The sequence below is a fragment of the Electrona antarctica genome (assembly GCF_951216825.1).
Source record: "Electrona antarctica genome assembly, chromosome: 8".
NCBI classification, from domain to species: Eukaryota; Metazoa; Chordata; class Actinopteri; order Myctophiformes; family Myctophidae; genus Electrona; species Electrona antarctica.
This window is the reverse complement of record NC_136789.1, coordinates 28236469-28253852: the sequence shown is the minus strand read 5'-3', so window position 1 is coordinate 28253852 and position 17384 is coordinate 28236469. Positions and strand designations below refer to the sequence as shown.

Below are 17384 nucleotides of genomic sequence, written 5' to 3'. Positions count from 1 at the left end.
TATAATAAAATAATCAATATCATTGATTATATTCTAACCAGAGATTCCAAACAAAGCCACAACAACAACATCAACAACAACCATAAAGCTGTACCTCTTTTTTCACAAAGCCCTCGTTTACAAACCAAACACATGCCCCAGATCTTCCCCCTGTCTGTCTCAATGTCTCATCTAAAAGCTTGATGTACACTCCATGGCATGGTGGTGTTGCTGGCCAAGAAGATCAGATCTCTACAACAGGGTTTCTCGTAGTGGTGGGTGCCGTGATGCCAGTCCAGGGTGTACGTCGCACAATAACTTTGATAATATTTGGAATTCATCAATATCACTTCAGTTAAACCACTTCTTAGACCTTCTAGAAGTAAAACTGTCCCGAGTTGTTCTCCAGGAGTTCTTTCTCCATCTACCCCAACTCCCTTCACCAAAAATAGCAGATCTACAAGCTCACAACGCTGTGACGCGTTGTGAGCTTGTAGATTCCCCCCCCCCTGAGGTTTAAGTGGTTAAACCTCAGGTATAAAGATATTTCACGTTCTAATCTAATGGAAACCGATATTCCTCCGTGAACATACTGTATCTTTGGGGGGAAAGATTTGCATGTCTGCGTAGCATAATATGACATTTGAATATTTACGTAGTGTAATACGACACTTAACTGTTACAAATGAACGTGTAATTCAGGGGTGCCGTGGATGAGAAAGTTATTTACAGGAATGCCCTGATTCAACAACGTTTTGCTCTACAAAACAGATCTTTTTTTCCAGCACTACCAGCACTACCTTGGAGGCTTAACCATTATCCTGTTCATGCCTAGCAACCTAGATTCTCCTCGCTAATGAACTAACAAGCTAACAGCAACCCTGTAGCATAGCATCCTGCTAACGTAGCATAGCATCCTGCTAACGTAACTTAACCGTGTGTTTATCCTCTGTGGTTGTAACGGTGAAGTCTCTCCATTTGTGTGACTTAATTGTTTGTTTGTTGACCACATAGTTCATTTTTAGTGTTGTTTTTTTAGATGTTGTCTTCGTAGCTGTGTTGACTCATTGTACAGTTTTTTTGTTTTAATAGTTTTTAAGTGGATTGTGTTTAGTTAAAGTCATACAGTGTAACTTTTTTAATTAAACAAAGACACTATTAAACACAATTTTTTTTCGCGACTGTCTGTCCCCTGACACTCACGCCAAATTGACATCTAGGCATCGGAAATGTACCAGAAAGTAATTTATGTATTTTACAGTTTCCTTTTTTTTTTCTCCAATGCTATTTGTATTGATTTTTAGATTTTTATGACAAAGACAAAACAAACAGACAACTCAGCTCAGACACAAAGGATAAGATATACACACATACCTACATCGATGTATTTTACAGGTAATTAATACAGTTTCTGTGTACATTCCAAATGATCTATTTACTCAGACCCAGCGGCATTCCCTTTTGAGCGTTCCTTTTGTATAAACAAACGCTGTTGCCAAAAGGACTTACTGAAATGAACGTTACACTGTATGACCTTAATAACTATGGTGGCCATTAAGTGGTTTAGTTGTTTCTGTTCTCGATTGTGTTAAGCTGTGAAATAATGTTCTGTTTTCTCAGGGACGATCGATGGACCTCTGACTTTAACTTGGCTATTCAACGCAGGTGTTCTACGTTGATTCTCAACCTTTTTTAATTGAAGGTTGACCCCCCAGTTTAAAATGCATAATTAGGCCACGGTCGGACGGACCCAATATTTGATACGATGTTTTATCTCATATGGGACCACAAATCCACACTGTAAACCCATCAGTGTTTATTTAAACTCTGAGCGAACCGTTCCAGAACCGTTGTAGAGCGGATCTATTTGAAAATCGAAAAAAGGATCTATTAGCTCGTGTTGCACCCCTGATTGATGAAATCTCACTCTTTCTCTCCCATCTTAAATTCTCCCGATGACACACACACACACACACACACATACACACACGCACACGCACACACACACACGCTGCTGTGGCTGCTGTTCCTGCTCCTTCTCTTCTCAACCAACCTGTGAGTGTGTTTTGTTATGGCCGCCTGTAGTGTTACCGTAGTAACCTGGCCCGTGTTGATGCACACGTCCGTCCCCCCCAGCCGTGGGGTTTTGTGTTCTGTGACCTCATCATCTGGCCGACCTCATTGACCCTTGACCTTTGTGTGGAGTAGTGCCGTGAAGTGTCTTGCATGCTCTGTTCTCAGTGTGGCAGAAGTACTTTTTACTCAAGTAAAAGTTGGCAATACCCAGTGGTGGAAAAAGTAAATTGTTTTGTAAAAGTGCAATTTAGAACTACTTCGTTACAAGTAAAAGTACAAAAGTATCGGCATCAAAATGTACTTATAGTACTAAAAGTAAAAGTACTCATTGTGCAGAATGTGCCATTTCACAAGTTCAAAATCTATTGAAAATAGCAGATCTACAAGCTCACAATGCGTCGCGTTGCGACGCATATTTTCAAATGGCCGAAATGTATAGGGTTGACGTGGTTAATGTATGTTTTTAAATCTCCAAAGTAACTAGTAACTAAAGTTTTCAAATAATTGTAGTGGAGTAAAAGTACACATTTTGGCTCTGAGATGTAGTGGAGTATCCAAGTAAAAGTACTGGAAATTGGAAATACTCAAGTAAAGCACAAATACCTCAAAATTGTACTCATGTACAGTACTTAAGTAAAAATACTTAGTTACTTTCCACCACTGGCAATACCACCACAATGTAGAAATACTCTGTTAAAAAGTAAAAGTTGGTGTTCTCACACCTTTAAAACATTGATGCATGCTTGTTGTATGAATGTTGTAAGTGTCATGGCCACCCCAATGCATTTCCAATGGAAGTCACATGGTTTGATACAACATTTTGGACTACAAGCTGTTGTATGGCTTTCGGCTGTGTTTCGACTGCCCCCCTCCCCCTCATACAACACAAATGTTGTGTCAAACCATGTGACTCCCATTGGAAATGCATTGCGAGCTTGCATCAGCTATACATCTCATACAACAAGCATACATCAATCTGTTGCGACCGTGTGAGTCTCCCCCTAAGTGCTCATTATTGCAAAATGGACCATTTCACGTGTGTCCCTCCCCGGGAAGTGTTTTCACGAATGTCCCATTTCTGTTTGGCTGGTTTCTGGTGGCGGATCATTTTGCAGAGTCAGTGGATGGAAAACCGGCTCAGTCTGGTTCCTTTTAACAGTGAAAAAACAAACCCCCTTCAACCCTTTGTCCTCTGAATTAAATGAATGAATGGGTGGCTTCATTGCAGACTCATGGTCCATAGAAACAACATACAAAACAGAACATAAATACAAAAACTGTCCAAATGAACCTAATTTGAAACTTAATTTGACAATTTAGACCATGAAGTACAGGCCTTTAAGCCAATGTCTCCTATAAGGATAGAGGAGTGTCTAGTGCAGTAACAGGGGTCTTTCCCAATCTCTCCAGCTCTTAAATAAACTCAGGAACAGCTCAGGAAAAGAAGAAGTGAAATTGTGATTGTGAAAAGTGTTGAAACAAAGAAATGAGCGCAGACAAAAATCACATCCATCTCCCAGTTCAAACCCAGTTCTTGAGACATTACATGTAATTAATTCAATTGTAGCTTTCACAATTTACAAGTTAAAGGACCACTTCAACACTTTTCAACCTTTCTTCATATAATTGGTCCTCACTAATAAACATGATAAAATGGCACAATTTTTTTCTACTCAGTCTGTGTCTCATAGGAGGGCTGTGGGCAATTCAGAAACCCGTCCACCAGTGACATCATCGTTAATCAGATTTCTTTAAACAATGTTTTTTTTTACAAAAATGTTTAGATTTTCATTATCGTGAGAACGATGGCTTCCATTTTCGCATTGCAACTTGTATGTATACGATGATGATGTCACTGGTCGACGGGTTTCTCAACTGCCCACAGCCCTCCTATGAGACACAGACACTATTATATGAAGATAGGTTGAAAAGTGGTGAAGTGGTCCTTTAAAGTACTTTCCCATCTGAGCTTAAGTTGGCTGACCCACAGCCTGGTGCTGTATCAGCCTGGTCCTGTATCAGCCTGAACCTTCCAGTCCAAACAGGATTTCAGCCCAAGCGAAACTCTGTCCTTCTGTAACAAAGTCTCACATCTCCATCTGTCCCCAATCAAAAGCCACTTTATTTTTTTGTACCAGCTCAGTGGCCTTGTGGTTAGACTAGAGACTGTCCGCACTGAGATTGGGAGGTTGGGGTTCGAGCCCTCGGCCGGGTCATGCCAACGACTCTAGAAATGGGACCCATGCAGGCCAAGTGTCTCTCTCTGCTTGGCATTCTGCATCAAGGGTTGGATTGGGGTAAGTCCCTGTGACATAGCCTACTAGCATCATGTCCAGGTTGGATTGGGGTAAGTCCCTGTGACATAGCCTACTAGTGTCATGTCCAAGTTGGATTGGGGTAAGTCCCTGTGACATAGCCTACTAGCGTCATGTCCAGGGGATGTACTTGTACATCTATTTTATTGATTCATTTCACCACGGACCGTGCACATTTATCAACACGTCAGTTCACATCCATGTAAAAATGGGCCAGAAGCAAATTGTCATCTTTAGTCCATATGCTACCTCACGCTGCAGAAACAGGAAATACAGTAGGCCTCCTGCCCTATGGGCCACATGGCTCGGTGAGGCTTACTTACTTTAAAAGCCACTTTTACACTGCATGTTACTTACTGGCTCAACGCCGCTGCACTCTACTGGAACCAAATGGACCTCTCTGCACTCTGCTGATCGCTGATCAATACTGATTGGCCCCCTAAAGCGCTGCCAACAGCATACAGCATGATGTCATTCGTGCGTCAGTACGAGTCAGTCCAACATTTCAACATCATTTTCAACATCTGTGACTCCACAGTCATTCGTACGTGATATATTCAGATATCCATGCTTTGTGCTTTATTTTAGCCTAGTTAGAGATGCACAATATTGGAATGATCTATATCACATTATGAATATTGAACTCATTGCAGAATTAACCCATTTAGGCCTGACCTCAAAATTTAAAAAAGTTCTTCTAAATCCTCCAGTTTTCTGAAATAAATATTTTCACAATTTTTCAAAAATAGCAGACCTACAAGCTCATAGCGCGCCACTCGGTGGCGCGCTACGAGCTTGTAGATCTGCTATTTTTCAATAGCTAAAGTATAACATAATGCTTAGTTAAAACACCAAAAGGGGTTCCCGCCCAGAATGGGTTCAAAAACGAAACAAACACACAGACTGGCTGCTCTGTGAGTACAAAGTACTACTTATTTTGAGATTGGTTCGATACCGATATGGCATTTACCAATTATATTGTGCATCTCTTAATTATAGTCTTTCTCATTAGTATTTGGTGTTCATAAACATTGATTTCTGCCTTGCAAAGCCACAGAGCCACTTGATGAACAGCAGAACTGAGATTTAAAAGAATGAAGACAATCTTCTGTCACACCACGAATATATTGTAAAGCAGCGATAATGTATAATGTTTGCTGACATTATACCATTTAAAGCCTAGCTATGACCTCTAAGACGTTTAAAATATGCCAAGCGAGTTATACTGTTTATCTTTGTACGGTAGAAATGTCACATTGTCATGATGTGTGTACGTCACTCGCTAGACAATAGTTTGCAAACTAACCATTTAATGTATGTTAATGAAGCCATGCTGTTCAGGCCATGGTAGTAACTAGTAACTAACCCATGCTGTTCAGGCCATGGTAGTCACTAGTAACTAACCCATACTGTTGAGGCCATGGTAGTAACTAGTAACTAACCCATACTGTTGAGGCCATGGTAGTCACTAATAACTAACCCATGCTGTTCAGGCCATGGTAGTAACTAGTAACTAACCCATACTGTTGAGGCCATGGTAGTCACTAGTAACTAACCCATGCTGTTCAGGCCATGGTAGTAACTAGTAACTAACCCATACTGTTGAGGCCATGGTAGTCACTAGTAATTAACTAACCCATACTGTTCAGGCCATGGTAGTAACTAGTAACTAACCCATGCTGTTCAGGCCATGGTAGTAACTAGTAACTAACCCATGCTGTTCAGGCCATGGTAGTCACTAGTAATTAACTAACCCATACTGTTCAGGCCATGGTAGTAACTAGTAACTAACCCATACTGTTGAGGCCATGGTAGTCACTAGTAATTAACTAACCCATACTGTTCAGGCCATGGTAGTAACTAGTAACTAACCCATGCTGTTCAGGCCATGGTAGTAACTAGTAACTAACCCATGCTGTTCAGGCCATGGTAGTAACTAGTAATTAACTAACCCATACTGTTCAGGCCATGGTAGTAACTAGTAACTAACCCATGCTGTTCAGGCCATGGTAGTAACTAGTAATTAACTAACCCATACTGTTCAGGCCATGGTAGTAACTAGTAACTAACCCATGCTGTTCAGGCCATGGTAGTAACTAGTAACTAACCCATGCTGTTCAGGCCATGGTAGTCACTAGTAATTAACTAACCCATACTGTTCAGGCCATGGTAGTAACTAGTAACTAACCCATGCTGTTCAGGCCATGGTAGTCACTAGTAATTAACTAACCCATAATGTTCAGGCCATGGTAGTAACTAGTAACTAACCCATGCTGTTCAGGCCATGGTAGTCACTAGTAACTAACCCATGCTGTTCAGGCCATGGTAGTCACTAGTAACTAACCCATGCTGTTCAGGCCATGGTAGTCACTAGTAACTAACCCATGCTGTTCAGGCCATGGTAGTCACTAGTAACTAACCCATGCTGTTCAGGCCATGGTAGTAACTAGTAACTAACCCATGCTGTTCAGGCCATGGTAGTAACTAGTAACTAACCCATGCTGTTCAGGCCATGGTAGTAACTAGTAACTAACCCATGCTGTTCAGGCCATGGTAGTAACTAGTAACTAACCCATGCTGTTCAGGCCATGGTAGTAACTAGTAACTAACCCATGCTGTTCAGGCCATGGTAGTAACTAGTAACTAACCCATGCTGTTCAGGCCATGGTAGTAACTAGTAACTAACCCATGCTGTTCAGGCCATGGTAGTAACTAGTAACTAACCCATGCTGTTCAGGCCATGGTAGTAACTAGTAACTAACCCATGCTGTTCAGGCCATGGTAGTAACTAGTAACTAACCCATGCTGTTCAGGCCATGATAGTAAATAGTAACTAACCCATGCTGTTCAGGCCATGATAGTAAATTGTAACTAACCCATGCTGTTCAGGCCATGGTAGTAAATTGTAACTAACCCATGCTGTTCAGGCCATGGTAGTTTTTTTTTAAATCTAAAAAAAAATACTTCCGTGGCCCAAGGGGATAAGGGGGCAGGACTGCGCCGCTCTATAAGCCATCGTATACGACTTATATACAACTTTACAGGTTTTCTTTTGTCAAAAAGTAAGTATACATAAATGCCAAAAGCCACCATATCCACATCGGTACCAACAAAGGTTTTGGTAAAAGAGGAGATGAGCTTTGATGACCATTTTTGTTCCGTTCCTCAACCTGAACATCCTGCTGTGTGTGTACGGCGGCAGTATTATGTATTGCTATGCTCCTGTGAACCACTAGATGGCGATGATGATGACACCACCGAAGCGAGCCTAGACGGCAGAGTGGCTCCCGCGTCGCCCATCCCTAAGATAGTCACCACGCCCATCACAGAGGAACAGAGGAAAGACCACGAGGACATCCCTAAGATAGTCACCACGCCCATCACAGAGGAACAGAGGAAAGACCACGAGGACGACAGCACCAATGAGTGGGGTGAGGAAGCACAGAATGGGAGGGGCCATGGGGGTGGGGGGGGGTGTCACCAACATGTCGGTACACTGACAAATGTGTCCGTGGCAAAGACTCGGTCTTGTCCGTGGCAACGTTTTTAGATTTTCTGTTCTACACACCATTATAATGTTCTTATTTTTTGAGTGGTGTAAACCACTCCTACGACTGGCTTTGTTAGTCTGTCTGTGCTCAAAAAATGAGCATGGTTGCTACGGTCACCCAGTTCACCCGGGTGTGATTTCATTACGTCAGACATTACGTCAGATCAGAGCTGATCAGGCTATATAATACCTTACACCACTCAGTTCACACGGGTGTGATTTTTATCATGACACCCACTTACTGAATAAGTCAAAAGAGTGGCTGCACACACTGATAGCCAAAGAGCCGATTATTTATTAGGATGCAAGAGTAAAAACCAACGTTTCGGCAGTACAACTGCCTTCTTCAGGGTACCCTGAAGTCGCCCATCTAAAAGCTCTGTTGGTCTTCTCGCCTCTCGTCTGCAGGTTCAGGGTCGAAGGCGGATCCCCAGGAGACCACGCCCCCCAGGCCCGTGCAGAGCGTGGCGCCGCAGGCGCGCGACGCCGCCAAGTTCAACGTGTGGGAGTCGGGGACGGACAGCCTGGTGGACATATGGGACAGCTCCCAGACCTCCCCCTCCTCCCCATTGGCGGATGGGATGAGTGACAGCCCCAACGCCAAACCCGCTTCTGTCAGGTGGCCGTTTTGATCCTCATTCGTAAAAAAACTTCACGTCTGTGTTCCAGGTTTTGAGCCCCTCCTATATACAGCTTTTGTCCGCAACACAAACCCATTTTGACCTGAGATCAGATTCTAAAAATGTTTTCTACATCCTGACAGTTTTCTGAAAAAGCTATGTTTCTATGTCAGTGGTTCTTCGATTTTTCAAAAATAGCAGACCTACAAGCTCGTAGCTCGCCACTCGGTGGCGCGCTACGAGCTTGTAGATCTGCTATTTTTCAATAGCTAAAGCATAACATAATGCTAACACCAAAAGGGGTTCCCGCCCAAAATGGGTTAAATGCCAGTGACAATGAAGAGAAAATGTACGTCTTGTCCCCACACGTCTCATATTTGTCATCGATAATGAACGGAGAAGCTATAGGTCAAATATCCGCCAGATATGACTGTAAATGTGTGGCAACAGGCATTCTGATTGGCCAGTGAGATGAAGCATGATGATCTACGATGATAAGAGCACCCCTCACCTCACACGGGTGTGATTTGTATGAACCAATCACGTCGCTTTTATTAGGTCATGTGAGGGGGTTGGCCTTAGCTTACAAAGTTGCCGCACTCTGCTCCGCCCATGACATTTAATACATTTATAGTTTTATTTTATTTTATATAAAAACTTAAAACTTGATTGTGCAGAATAATTGCGGTTATCTCAGATAATTCACCTTTTGTCAAGTCCCGCCTGTGATTGTTCCCCTCTTCGCACCCATTGGTTGCGGTTTCGTGGTTAGACAAAAATCCTCTCTCTCCATCCACTACCATTGAAATAACATGTTTTTCAGTTGCCTCATATTGATATTCTGTGCGTTCAATTCTTATTTAAACTTGGTGTCAGTAATAAAGGAACATCCCGGGTGCAGCATGGTGACTACAGGGCATATCATGTTTGCTTTTAGTTTTTTTCCAAAAAAGATGTTTTAGCAAATTCAACATAAACAAGGCGGAACAAGGCAGAACAAGCCTGCTGGTTAGTCAGTCAGGGACGGAGGCGTATCTACAATAAGGCGAGGGCAGGCGTCCGCCTGTCCAAATCCATTTCTGGCGTGGCCGCCCCGCGTCCGAAACAGTTGAGAAATGACAGAGTTACCGTGTGGGGGTCCCTCTACTGTACTGTACTGTACTGTCACTGTACTATACTGGCACACCCAAAATCACCATATATACAGTTCATATGTGCGTGTGTGTTTGTGTGTGTGTTAGGTTGCGCACAGGTGGTGAAAAACAACCATGCTGTTTTCGTGCTCAGACGCACCCAGCCAGCCAGCCAGCCAGCCACCCACCCACACACACACACACACATACTCACTTAAGGAAGTGGTTGCACCACTTAAAAAAAGAGGACAAAAACAAGACCTGAGAACTATTAGTGGACAGCTGATTGGCCGTTGCGGTAGAGTGCGACCCTCAATCACCCATTGGAATGTAAATGCGTGCCTTTCAGCCTTGGAATTCACGCTTTGTATCCTACTCGTCTGGCAGTGCTTTAGTGCTACGATTGTGCGCGGGGAGACGACAATTAACACATCTTGTATGCCCAAAACGTCATTCCTGGATACGCCACTGGTCAGGGACCAATCAGAAGGCTGACAAAGGGTGAATTGCGTTTAGGCGATGACGTAATAATGGCCACAGGCCTAGTTGTGAAGTGGTCTGTGTGACGTGTGTGTGTTGTCGTATAGCGGTCCCAGACCGATGTGTGACGTGTGTGTTGTCGTATAGCGGTCCCAGACCAATGTGTGTGTGTGTTGTCGTATAGCGGTCCCAGACCAATGTGTGACGTGTGTGTGTGTTGTCGTATAGCGGTCCCAGACCAATGTGTGACGTGTGTGTGTGTGTTGTCGTATAGCGGTCCCAGACCAATGTGTGACGTGTGTGTGTGTGTGTGTGTGTTGTCGTATAGCGGTCCCACACCAATGTGTGACATGTGTGTGTGTTTGTCGTACAGCGGTCCCAGACCGATGCCTCTGCTGAGTTTCGACGACATGGCGGACGGCGGCTCCACGTGTTCGGGTTCGGGCGGCGCCGGCGCTGACGACGAGCCCTCCAGCCTGGTGGCGGTGGCGGGCGGGGCCGACCTCATGACCCTCAGCTACCAGCAGGCACTGCAGCACGCCGTGGCGGAGGGGCAGGGGGCGGAGCCGGATCACAACGCACAGCGGCTGATCACCAACGGGGAGGCGCTGCTGAAGGAGGGCACTCAGGTAACAACCCGCATTTATTTATATATTGTATTTATTGTGTTTATTCATCTTTTACTTGACCCATTTTGACCTGGGAACAATTCTAAAAATGTCTTCTAAATCCTGACAGTTATCTGAAAAAGCTATGTTTCTATGTCAGTCGTTCTTCGATTTTTCAAAAATAGCAGATCTACAAGCTCATAGCTGCTATTTTTCAATAGCTAAAGCATAACATAATGCTAACACCAAAAGGGGTTCCCGCCCAAAATGGGTTAAAGGAGAATTCCATGCTAGAAGGCTTTCTTACCTTTATTTGTAGTTGTTACGTCCCCACCAAAGAGGTCCAGGTGTTATTTTGTGCAAAAGCGCATTATTGGCTATTTCCACTACCATAAGAAGCCCTCAATTAATTAAATTGAATTGCATTGAATTGAATGGGGCATTGGGGTGTTGCTAATTCGCTTATTTCCATCGCTCAATTTTTATTTTATTTTTTATATATCCTCTCTTCATAATGTAAATAGTATCCCAAGCGGCACACTTTACTACTTATTTTGATGGAAATAAGCGAATTAGCACAAAAACCCAACCCCCATTGAGGGCTTATATTAGGGGAAATAGCCAATAATGCACTTTTGCACAAAATAACACCTGGACCTCTTTGGTGGGGATGTAACAACTACAAATAAAGGTAAGAAAGCCTTCTAGCATGGAATTCTCCTTTAAATCAGTGGTTTTCTACAGAGCAACTTAGGGGATGACATTTAAAAAAAACAAGGATATGAGTAAACTCAGGACCTCAGGGCCCTCAACTCATATCCTTTTTTTTTAAATGTCATCCCCTGAAAAAACATTTTTTTGACACCCCCGTCTTCATACCACAAAACAAAAATGTCATCCCCTAAAAACATACAAACAACAAACATTTCTCACCCGTTTTTTTTCTTCTTTTTTTTCATACCAAAAACTAAAATGCCCCACTGTTTAACTCTTAGCCTGCCGCCATTAATTAATCCCTCGATTGCGTATTGCCATGGTTTAATCACGCGTGACACTTACTTTGAAGAGCCAAATATCCGTAATCGCATTTTACTATGAAACCATTCCGTGTGTGTTGACGAAGCTGGTGCTCGTTCTCTCGGTCGGTGGTGGAAAAAGTGGACCGCGAGTATCACAGCGCCTGCTACAGGCCGTTGAAAACGCTTGTCTGGGACAAAGCGTCCTCTGCAATGTCGCTTCTGTGAGATAAAGCCGTCTGAAAACAGAGCCGGCAATGTTAGTGGATGCGCGCGCATTTTCAAAATGGCCGCGCCCATTGTGTCAGAAGCATAACAAAGCTAACAGACGGTAGATTTCGATACGATCGTATTAAAACATGCATTAATGAATACATCGCTGTTAAAACGGCTTTTCCGTTTGTGGCAGGCTACAAGATTCTACGTTTTAAAATTCCTATGTTCCTGGCGGGTAAACGATTAACCCACCCCTGAAACAAATCTACCCAATATGTCCCTTAACCCATTTAGGCCTGACATCGAAATAAATAAAAAAAAGTCTTCTGAAAGAATATATATTCAAAGATTTGTGCCGCATTTTCACGATTTTTCAAAAATAGCAGACCTACAAGCTCGTAGCGCGCCACTCGGTGGTGCGCTACGAGCCACTTGAGCCATTTGAGCCACTGGTGAGATTTAGCCTCTTAGACACAAGACTTTGAATATTTTGTTGTCGTTGGATGAGATTTCATCCACAATTCCATGCTGAAAATGTTGTGGTGCCAGAGACAACGGGCACATGTTGATCAAAAATAACAAATGGACCCCTTAAGGGTAAGGGTCCATTTCGTTACCAACTCTCCATCATTTAGCTGGGGAGCAGTAGGAACCCCCTCAAGGACCACTGGTGGTCCCCAGACCACTGGTTGAGAACCACTGTAAATAAAAGTAGTATTACGACAACATAGAAATACTCTGTTACAAGTAAAAGGCCTGTATTCAAAGGTTTACTTGAGTAAAAGTATATACACTAGGCATTGGCATCAAAATATAAGTAATATATAAGTAAATATTTAAGAGTACATGAGTATTGAACATTTTAAAAATAAAAAGTACCACACAATTGTACTTAAGTCCAGTACTAGCCCTAGTACTAGTATTATATGCACTTACTTTCCACATAATCAGGACAATGTTACTGTTAATGTTGCTTTTAGTTGAAACAAGTGAACACAAGTGCCATCTACTGGCCAATCACATTACAGCAGCTGATGTGGTCCCTGTCTGTGTCTATGCAGGCTGGTAGTGAAGGCTATTTCAGCCAATCACAGGAAGAGGAGTTTGGCCAATCGGAGGAGTGCTCAGCCAAACACACGCCCGTGTTTTACAACAAGCCACCAGGTCAGAGCAAATCCATTTTCAATATGAAATTATATTATATATATATTTAACAAATCCATCATGATACAATAGTATATCGTCAAAATCTAAGAAAACATGCAGTAATCCTGGTCTCTAAACAAAACTGCCTCCCCCTGGCCAGCCGGGGCGCCTGATGGAGGGGAAAGGAACTGGTTGGACCTTCCACGCACTACGTCCAACCAGGGAAACTCCCCCCTGTCACGTGTAAAGGAGCAACTTGGACACTCAGGCAGGAAGGAAGCATGAGTTCAAGTCCGTTGCTCTCCCCATGTCCCCCATATATGGGGACTAGGTTGGCGGAGGGTGTGTAGAGAGCCCAGGATCACATTAGATAATTGGCACAGGGGTGAAAAAATGGGTTACAAAAAGTGTCTGCCTAAATTGTAACCCGTAAACTGTGTGTGTGCATTTCCAGAGATTGACATAACGTGCTGGGACACAGACCCGGTCGAAGACGAAGATGATTAATTAGACGACCATTCATCCAATCACACGTCGCCATCATCCCGCCATCCCCCCCCCCCCCTCCGGACCAAGAGAAGCAGGAAGTAGACACAACTGCTGCGCATCGTTTTTCTAAAAAGACAAAAAAACAAAATTACAAAAAAAAGACAATAAAAAAAAGTAATAATGAGTCTTGCATCGAAACAACTTCTGTACAATATTCTAGAGGAGATTAAAAAAATATGTTAGCCACAGAAGGAGATTTGAGTTATTGTTAAATACGCTAACGGCTCGTAAAAGAGCTTGTGATATTTTTTTCTTTTTTGAGATTTATCTCCTCTCTCTCTCTCTCTAGCTCTCTCTCTCTCTCTCTCTCTCTCTAGCTCTCTCTCTCTCTCTCTCTGTGTTTGATTTTTTTTAATTTATTTGACTTGTTTTTTGTTTTTGTTTTGCTATGCAGATATACAGTAATAGCTGAGAGTGGGGTGTTGATGTACCATAACACAGCGAAGTAGCACACGGCTGTATTCTCATATAGTCAACCACAGTACTACAAATCCTGAGTCTATATCTTTCAATCACATTAAAACCCGGCATCCCCTATTTTGGGCACATTTTAGATTTCTCTCCAGAATTATTTGTTTTGTCATATTTTTTTTTTTTAGATTTTTGTTTATATTTTCGTGCTAAAGGAAATGTTGGCACATCCATTCGTTGGGATGCAGGTGTACGTACGGTGGATATAGTGACAACTGAAGCAAACATGAATAAAGTATTTCATGATAGAATCCTACAATCTGCTCTTGCTCAGCAGCATCAGACTTGGTGACTCTGGACCAGTGGTCCCTGTAAGAGCCAAAGTGGTTACAATGCCACTACAAATGCCACTACAGTCCCCAAACCTGAGCTAATGTGTTAGGTTTCTGGTCTAGAGGGGGCGGGTCGCGGCAGAGATTTGCGCACGCCCTGATTGGATCCCACCGATCTGTCAGTCACCCCCGGCCCCTCCTCTCTCCCCCCCAGTGCAGCACTATGTCACATAATTTGGAGCGACGCCCACCCGGAAGGGTTGACTCCTCCTCCAGGCTTTAATGTTTTGCGCCGACGAAAATGAACGCCTGGGTATCGAGGCCCCGAAGTGGTCCCCAAACCTTTTAGCCCGTGACCCAAAAGAGAAGTTTGATGTCTCCTGGGGTCCGGGACCCCAACAAGTGAAAACAGCAGATTTACAAGCTCGGTTATTTTCACTTCCGCTTTAACGTTACATAATTATGTGGATTGTTTTAATTGTTTAATTGTTTTAATTGTATTTATGAAATTATTTAAAAAAAATTGGTTGAATGTCTATATGAAATATAGAATATAGGCTACATGACTTACAATTACACAATACTTTTTAAAATTAGCACAATATTGTTTATATAATTGTTTAGTGCTTTTATCCAAAGCGCTTTACATAGATTGTGCATTGCATTATATTTAACCATTCACTCACACACACACACACACACACACACACACACACACACACACACACACACACACACCGATGGCGGGGGAAACCATGCAAGGCACCAACCTGCACATCGAGAGCAATTTGGGGTTGCAACGTCTTGCTCAAGGACACTTCGACGCCAACTCTGGGGGAGAACCACAGGGGTCGAACTCGGGGCCCTGGCGGTTCCCATCCGGCCGTTCCACTGCCGCCCCTTTTGATAATAATTAAAAATGGAAACAAAAAGGTGATATTTACTCTGGGAAACAGTACTCTGGACCTTCATCAATAAAAGAGTGACCAGAGTGACCAAAAGGTCTGTCAATTTTAATACAATCTAATGCTAATGCTCAAGAGCAGTGTGCAGCATTTCTGTTTCATGAGATACTTTGTTCATGTTTGCTTCCGTTTCATTTAAAAAATAATATAGCCAATCTACAAGCTCGCAACGTACGTGTCACATCACTTATTTGTCTTACGACAAAGTATAGGGCTTAAAAAGTGGTTAACCCATTTTGGGCGGGAACCCCTTTTGGTGTTTCAAGCATTCTGTTATACTTTAGCTATTGAAAAATAGCAGATCTACAAGCTCATAGCGCGCCACCGAGTGGCGCGCTATGAGCTTGTAGGTCTGCTATTTTTGAAAAATCGTGAAAAATGCGGCACAAATCTTTGAATAGATATATATTCTTTCAGAGGGAACGTTTTTTTTATTTCGACGTCAGGCCTAAAGTGGTTAACCCATTTTGGGTGGGAACCCCTTTTGGTGTTTTAAACATTATGTTATAATTTAGCTATTGAAAAATAGCAGATCTACAAGCTCATAGCGCGCCACCGAGTGGCGCGCTACGAGCTTGTAGGTCTGCTATTTTTGAAAAATCGTGAAAATATTTATTTCAGAAAACTGGAGGATTTAGAAGATTTTTTTTTAAATTTTGAGGTCAGGCCTAAATGGATTAAATGAGGACTCAGGATTTTAACTGTGACAATACTGCAGCCTTTTGCACCGTAGTCAGTACTGCTAGATTACCCCCTATAACATTATTATGATTAATATCATAACGTTGATTCATTATGTATTGTTCCTATTATTGCCATGTAGCCTCCTTCTCACTTCCTACCTTCATTTCCTCCTTTTCCTACCTCTTCATTCTGTTTTCCCACCGAGTGTCTCAACCTCACTGCAAAAAAACACATTAAAATAAGTTATTTTAGCTTTTTCTCAACTCTTGAAATGTCACTTTTTTGTAAATCAAGCGTTTTTTTTTGACAAACGGAGTCAGTTTGTGCTTTTGTGCATGTTGGCTTACTGGAAACAGAGCGCCAAAGTCCTGACGTCACTTGGTCATCCCCTGGTTCTGCCTGGTTCACGGAAATAATTTCTCTATGGAGAATAACATGGGGTCATCTTGAAAACGTTTCATATAAGCGTTGTGGCCCAAAAATAAAGTCACTCATATATGATAGTCTATTTCTAGCGAACTAATTCAGTAGCAGTAACAATAGCGTTTTCTCTCAGTCAGTTGATTCTTCATATCCATATGAGTGTTTATTTTTCAAACACAGTTCTTATAAGGCGATCTAAAATCCCCCTATGGGGATTACAAAGCAAATAAAAAGTACATGAACCCGTGGATTTGCGCCCTTATACCGATATTGACCTCAGACTTCGGTGCTCAATACTCTGCAACTACACCAATGGGTCTCAAAGTGGGGTCCAGGGGACCCTCATGGTTCCTTTAGTTCCATCTGTACACTCTCAGTATGGGGGTCCTTGAAACTTAAAAGTTTGAGAACCACTGTCTGCGCTTCACTAATGTAACAGAATCATTGGATTCTCAACATCAACCAAGGACTGTCTAAAGAGGACGAGACGCGAAGACCGTACAGGCGATGCCATGTTGCTTATGGTGCTCCATGGAAGGAAAGAAACATGCGCAATGGGCTATATGCAGCCACCACTTCCGCGTTCAGCTTCCTTGGTCTCAACTGCGCATGTTTCTTTCCTTCCATGGAGCACCATAAGCAACATGGCGTCGCCCGTACGATCTTCGCGTCTTGTCCTCTTTAGACAGTCCTTGAGCTGAACGCGGAAGTGTTGGCTGCATATCGCCCATTGCGCATGTTTCTTTCCTTCCAGGGAGCAACATGGAGTCCACCGTACGGTCTTCGCTTCCTAATCTTATTTAATTAACCTTGACTGGGACTACCTTATTTTGCAGAGCGTGGGACCTGATGACTGATGAGCGCTGAGGGGGGCGCTTGTT

General features: G+C 42.9%; 1 protein-coding gene across 2 annotated transcripts in view; it reads left to right on the top strand.

Annotated features, from left to right (window-relative positions):
* The window catches only part of dbn1 (drebrin 1), a 130820-nt gene extending 115120 nt beyond the window's left edge, over window positions 1-15700 (top strand). For both annotated transcript variants that reach the window (XM_079507348.1, XM_079507347.1), the window contains exons 11-15: window positions 7607-7801; window positions 8329-8539; window positions 10527-10782; window positions 13055-13157; window positions 13594-15700. In XM_079507348.1, coding sequence (XP_079363474.1) covers window positions 7607-7801; window positions 8329-8539; window positions 10527-10782; window positions 13055-13157; window positions 13594-13646 — 818 coding nt within the window. In that variant the 3' untranslated portion in view covers window positions 13647-15700. The remainder of the gene's footprint in view (window positions 1-7606; window positions 7802-8328; window positions 8540-10526; window positions 10783-13054; window positions 13158-13593) is intronic.
* Window positions 15701-17384: the final 1684 nt, after the last annotated feature.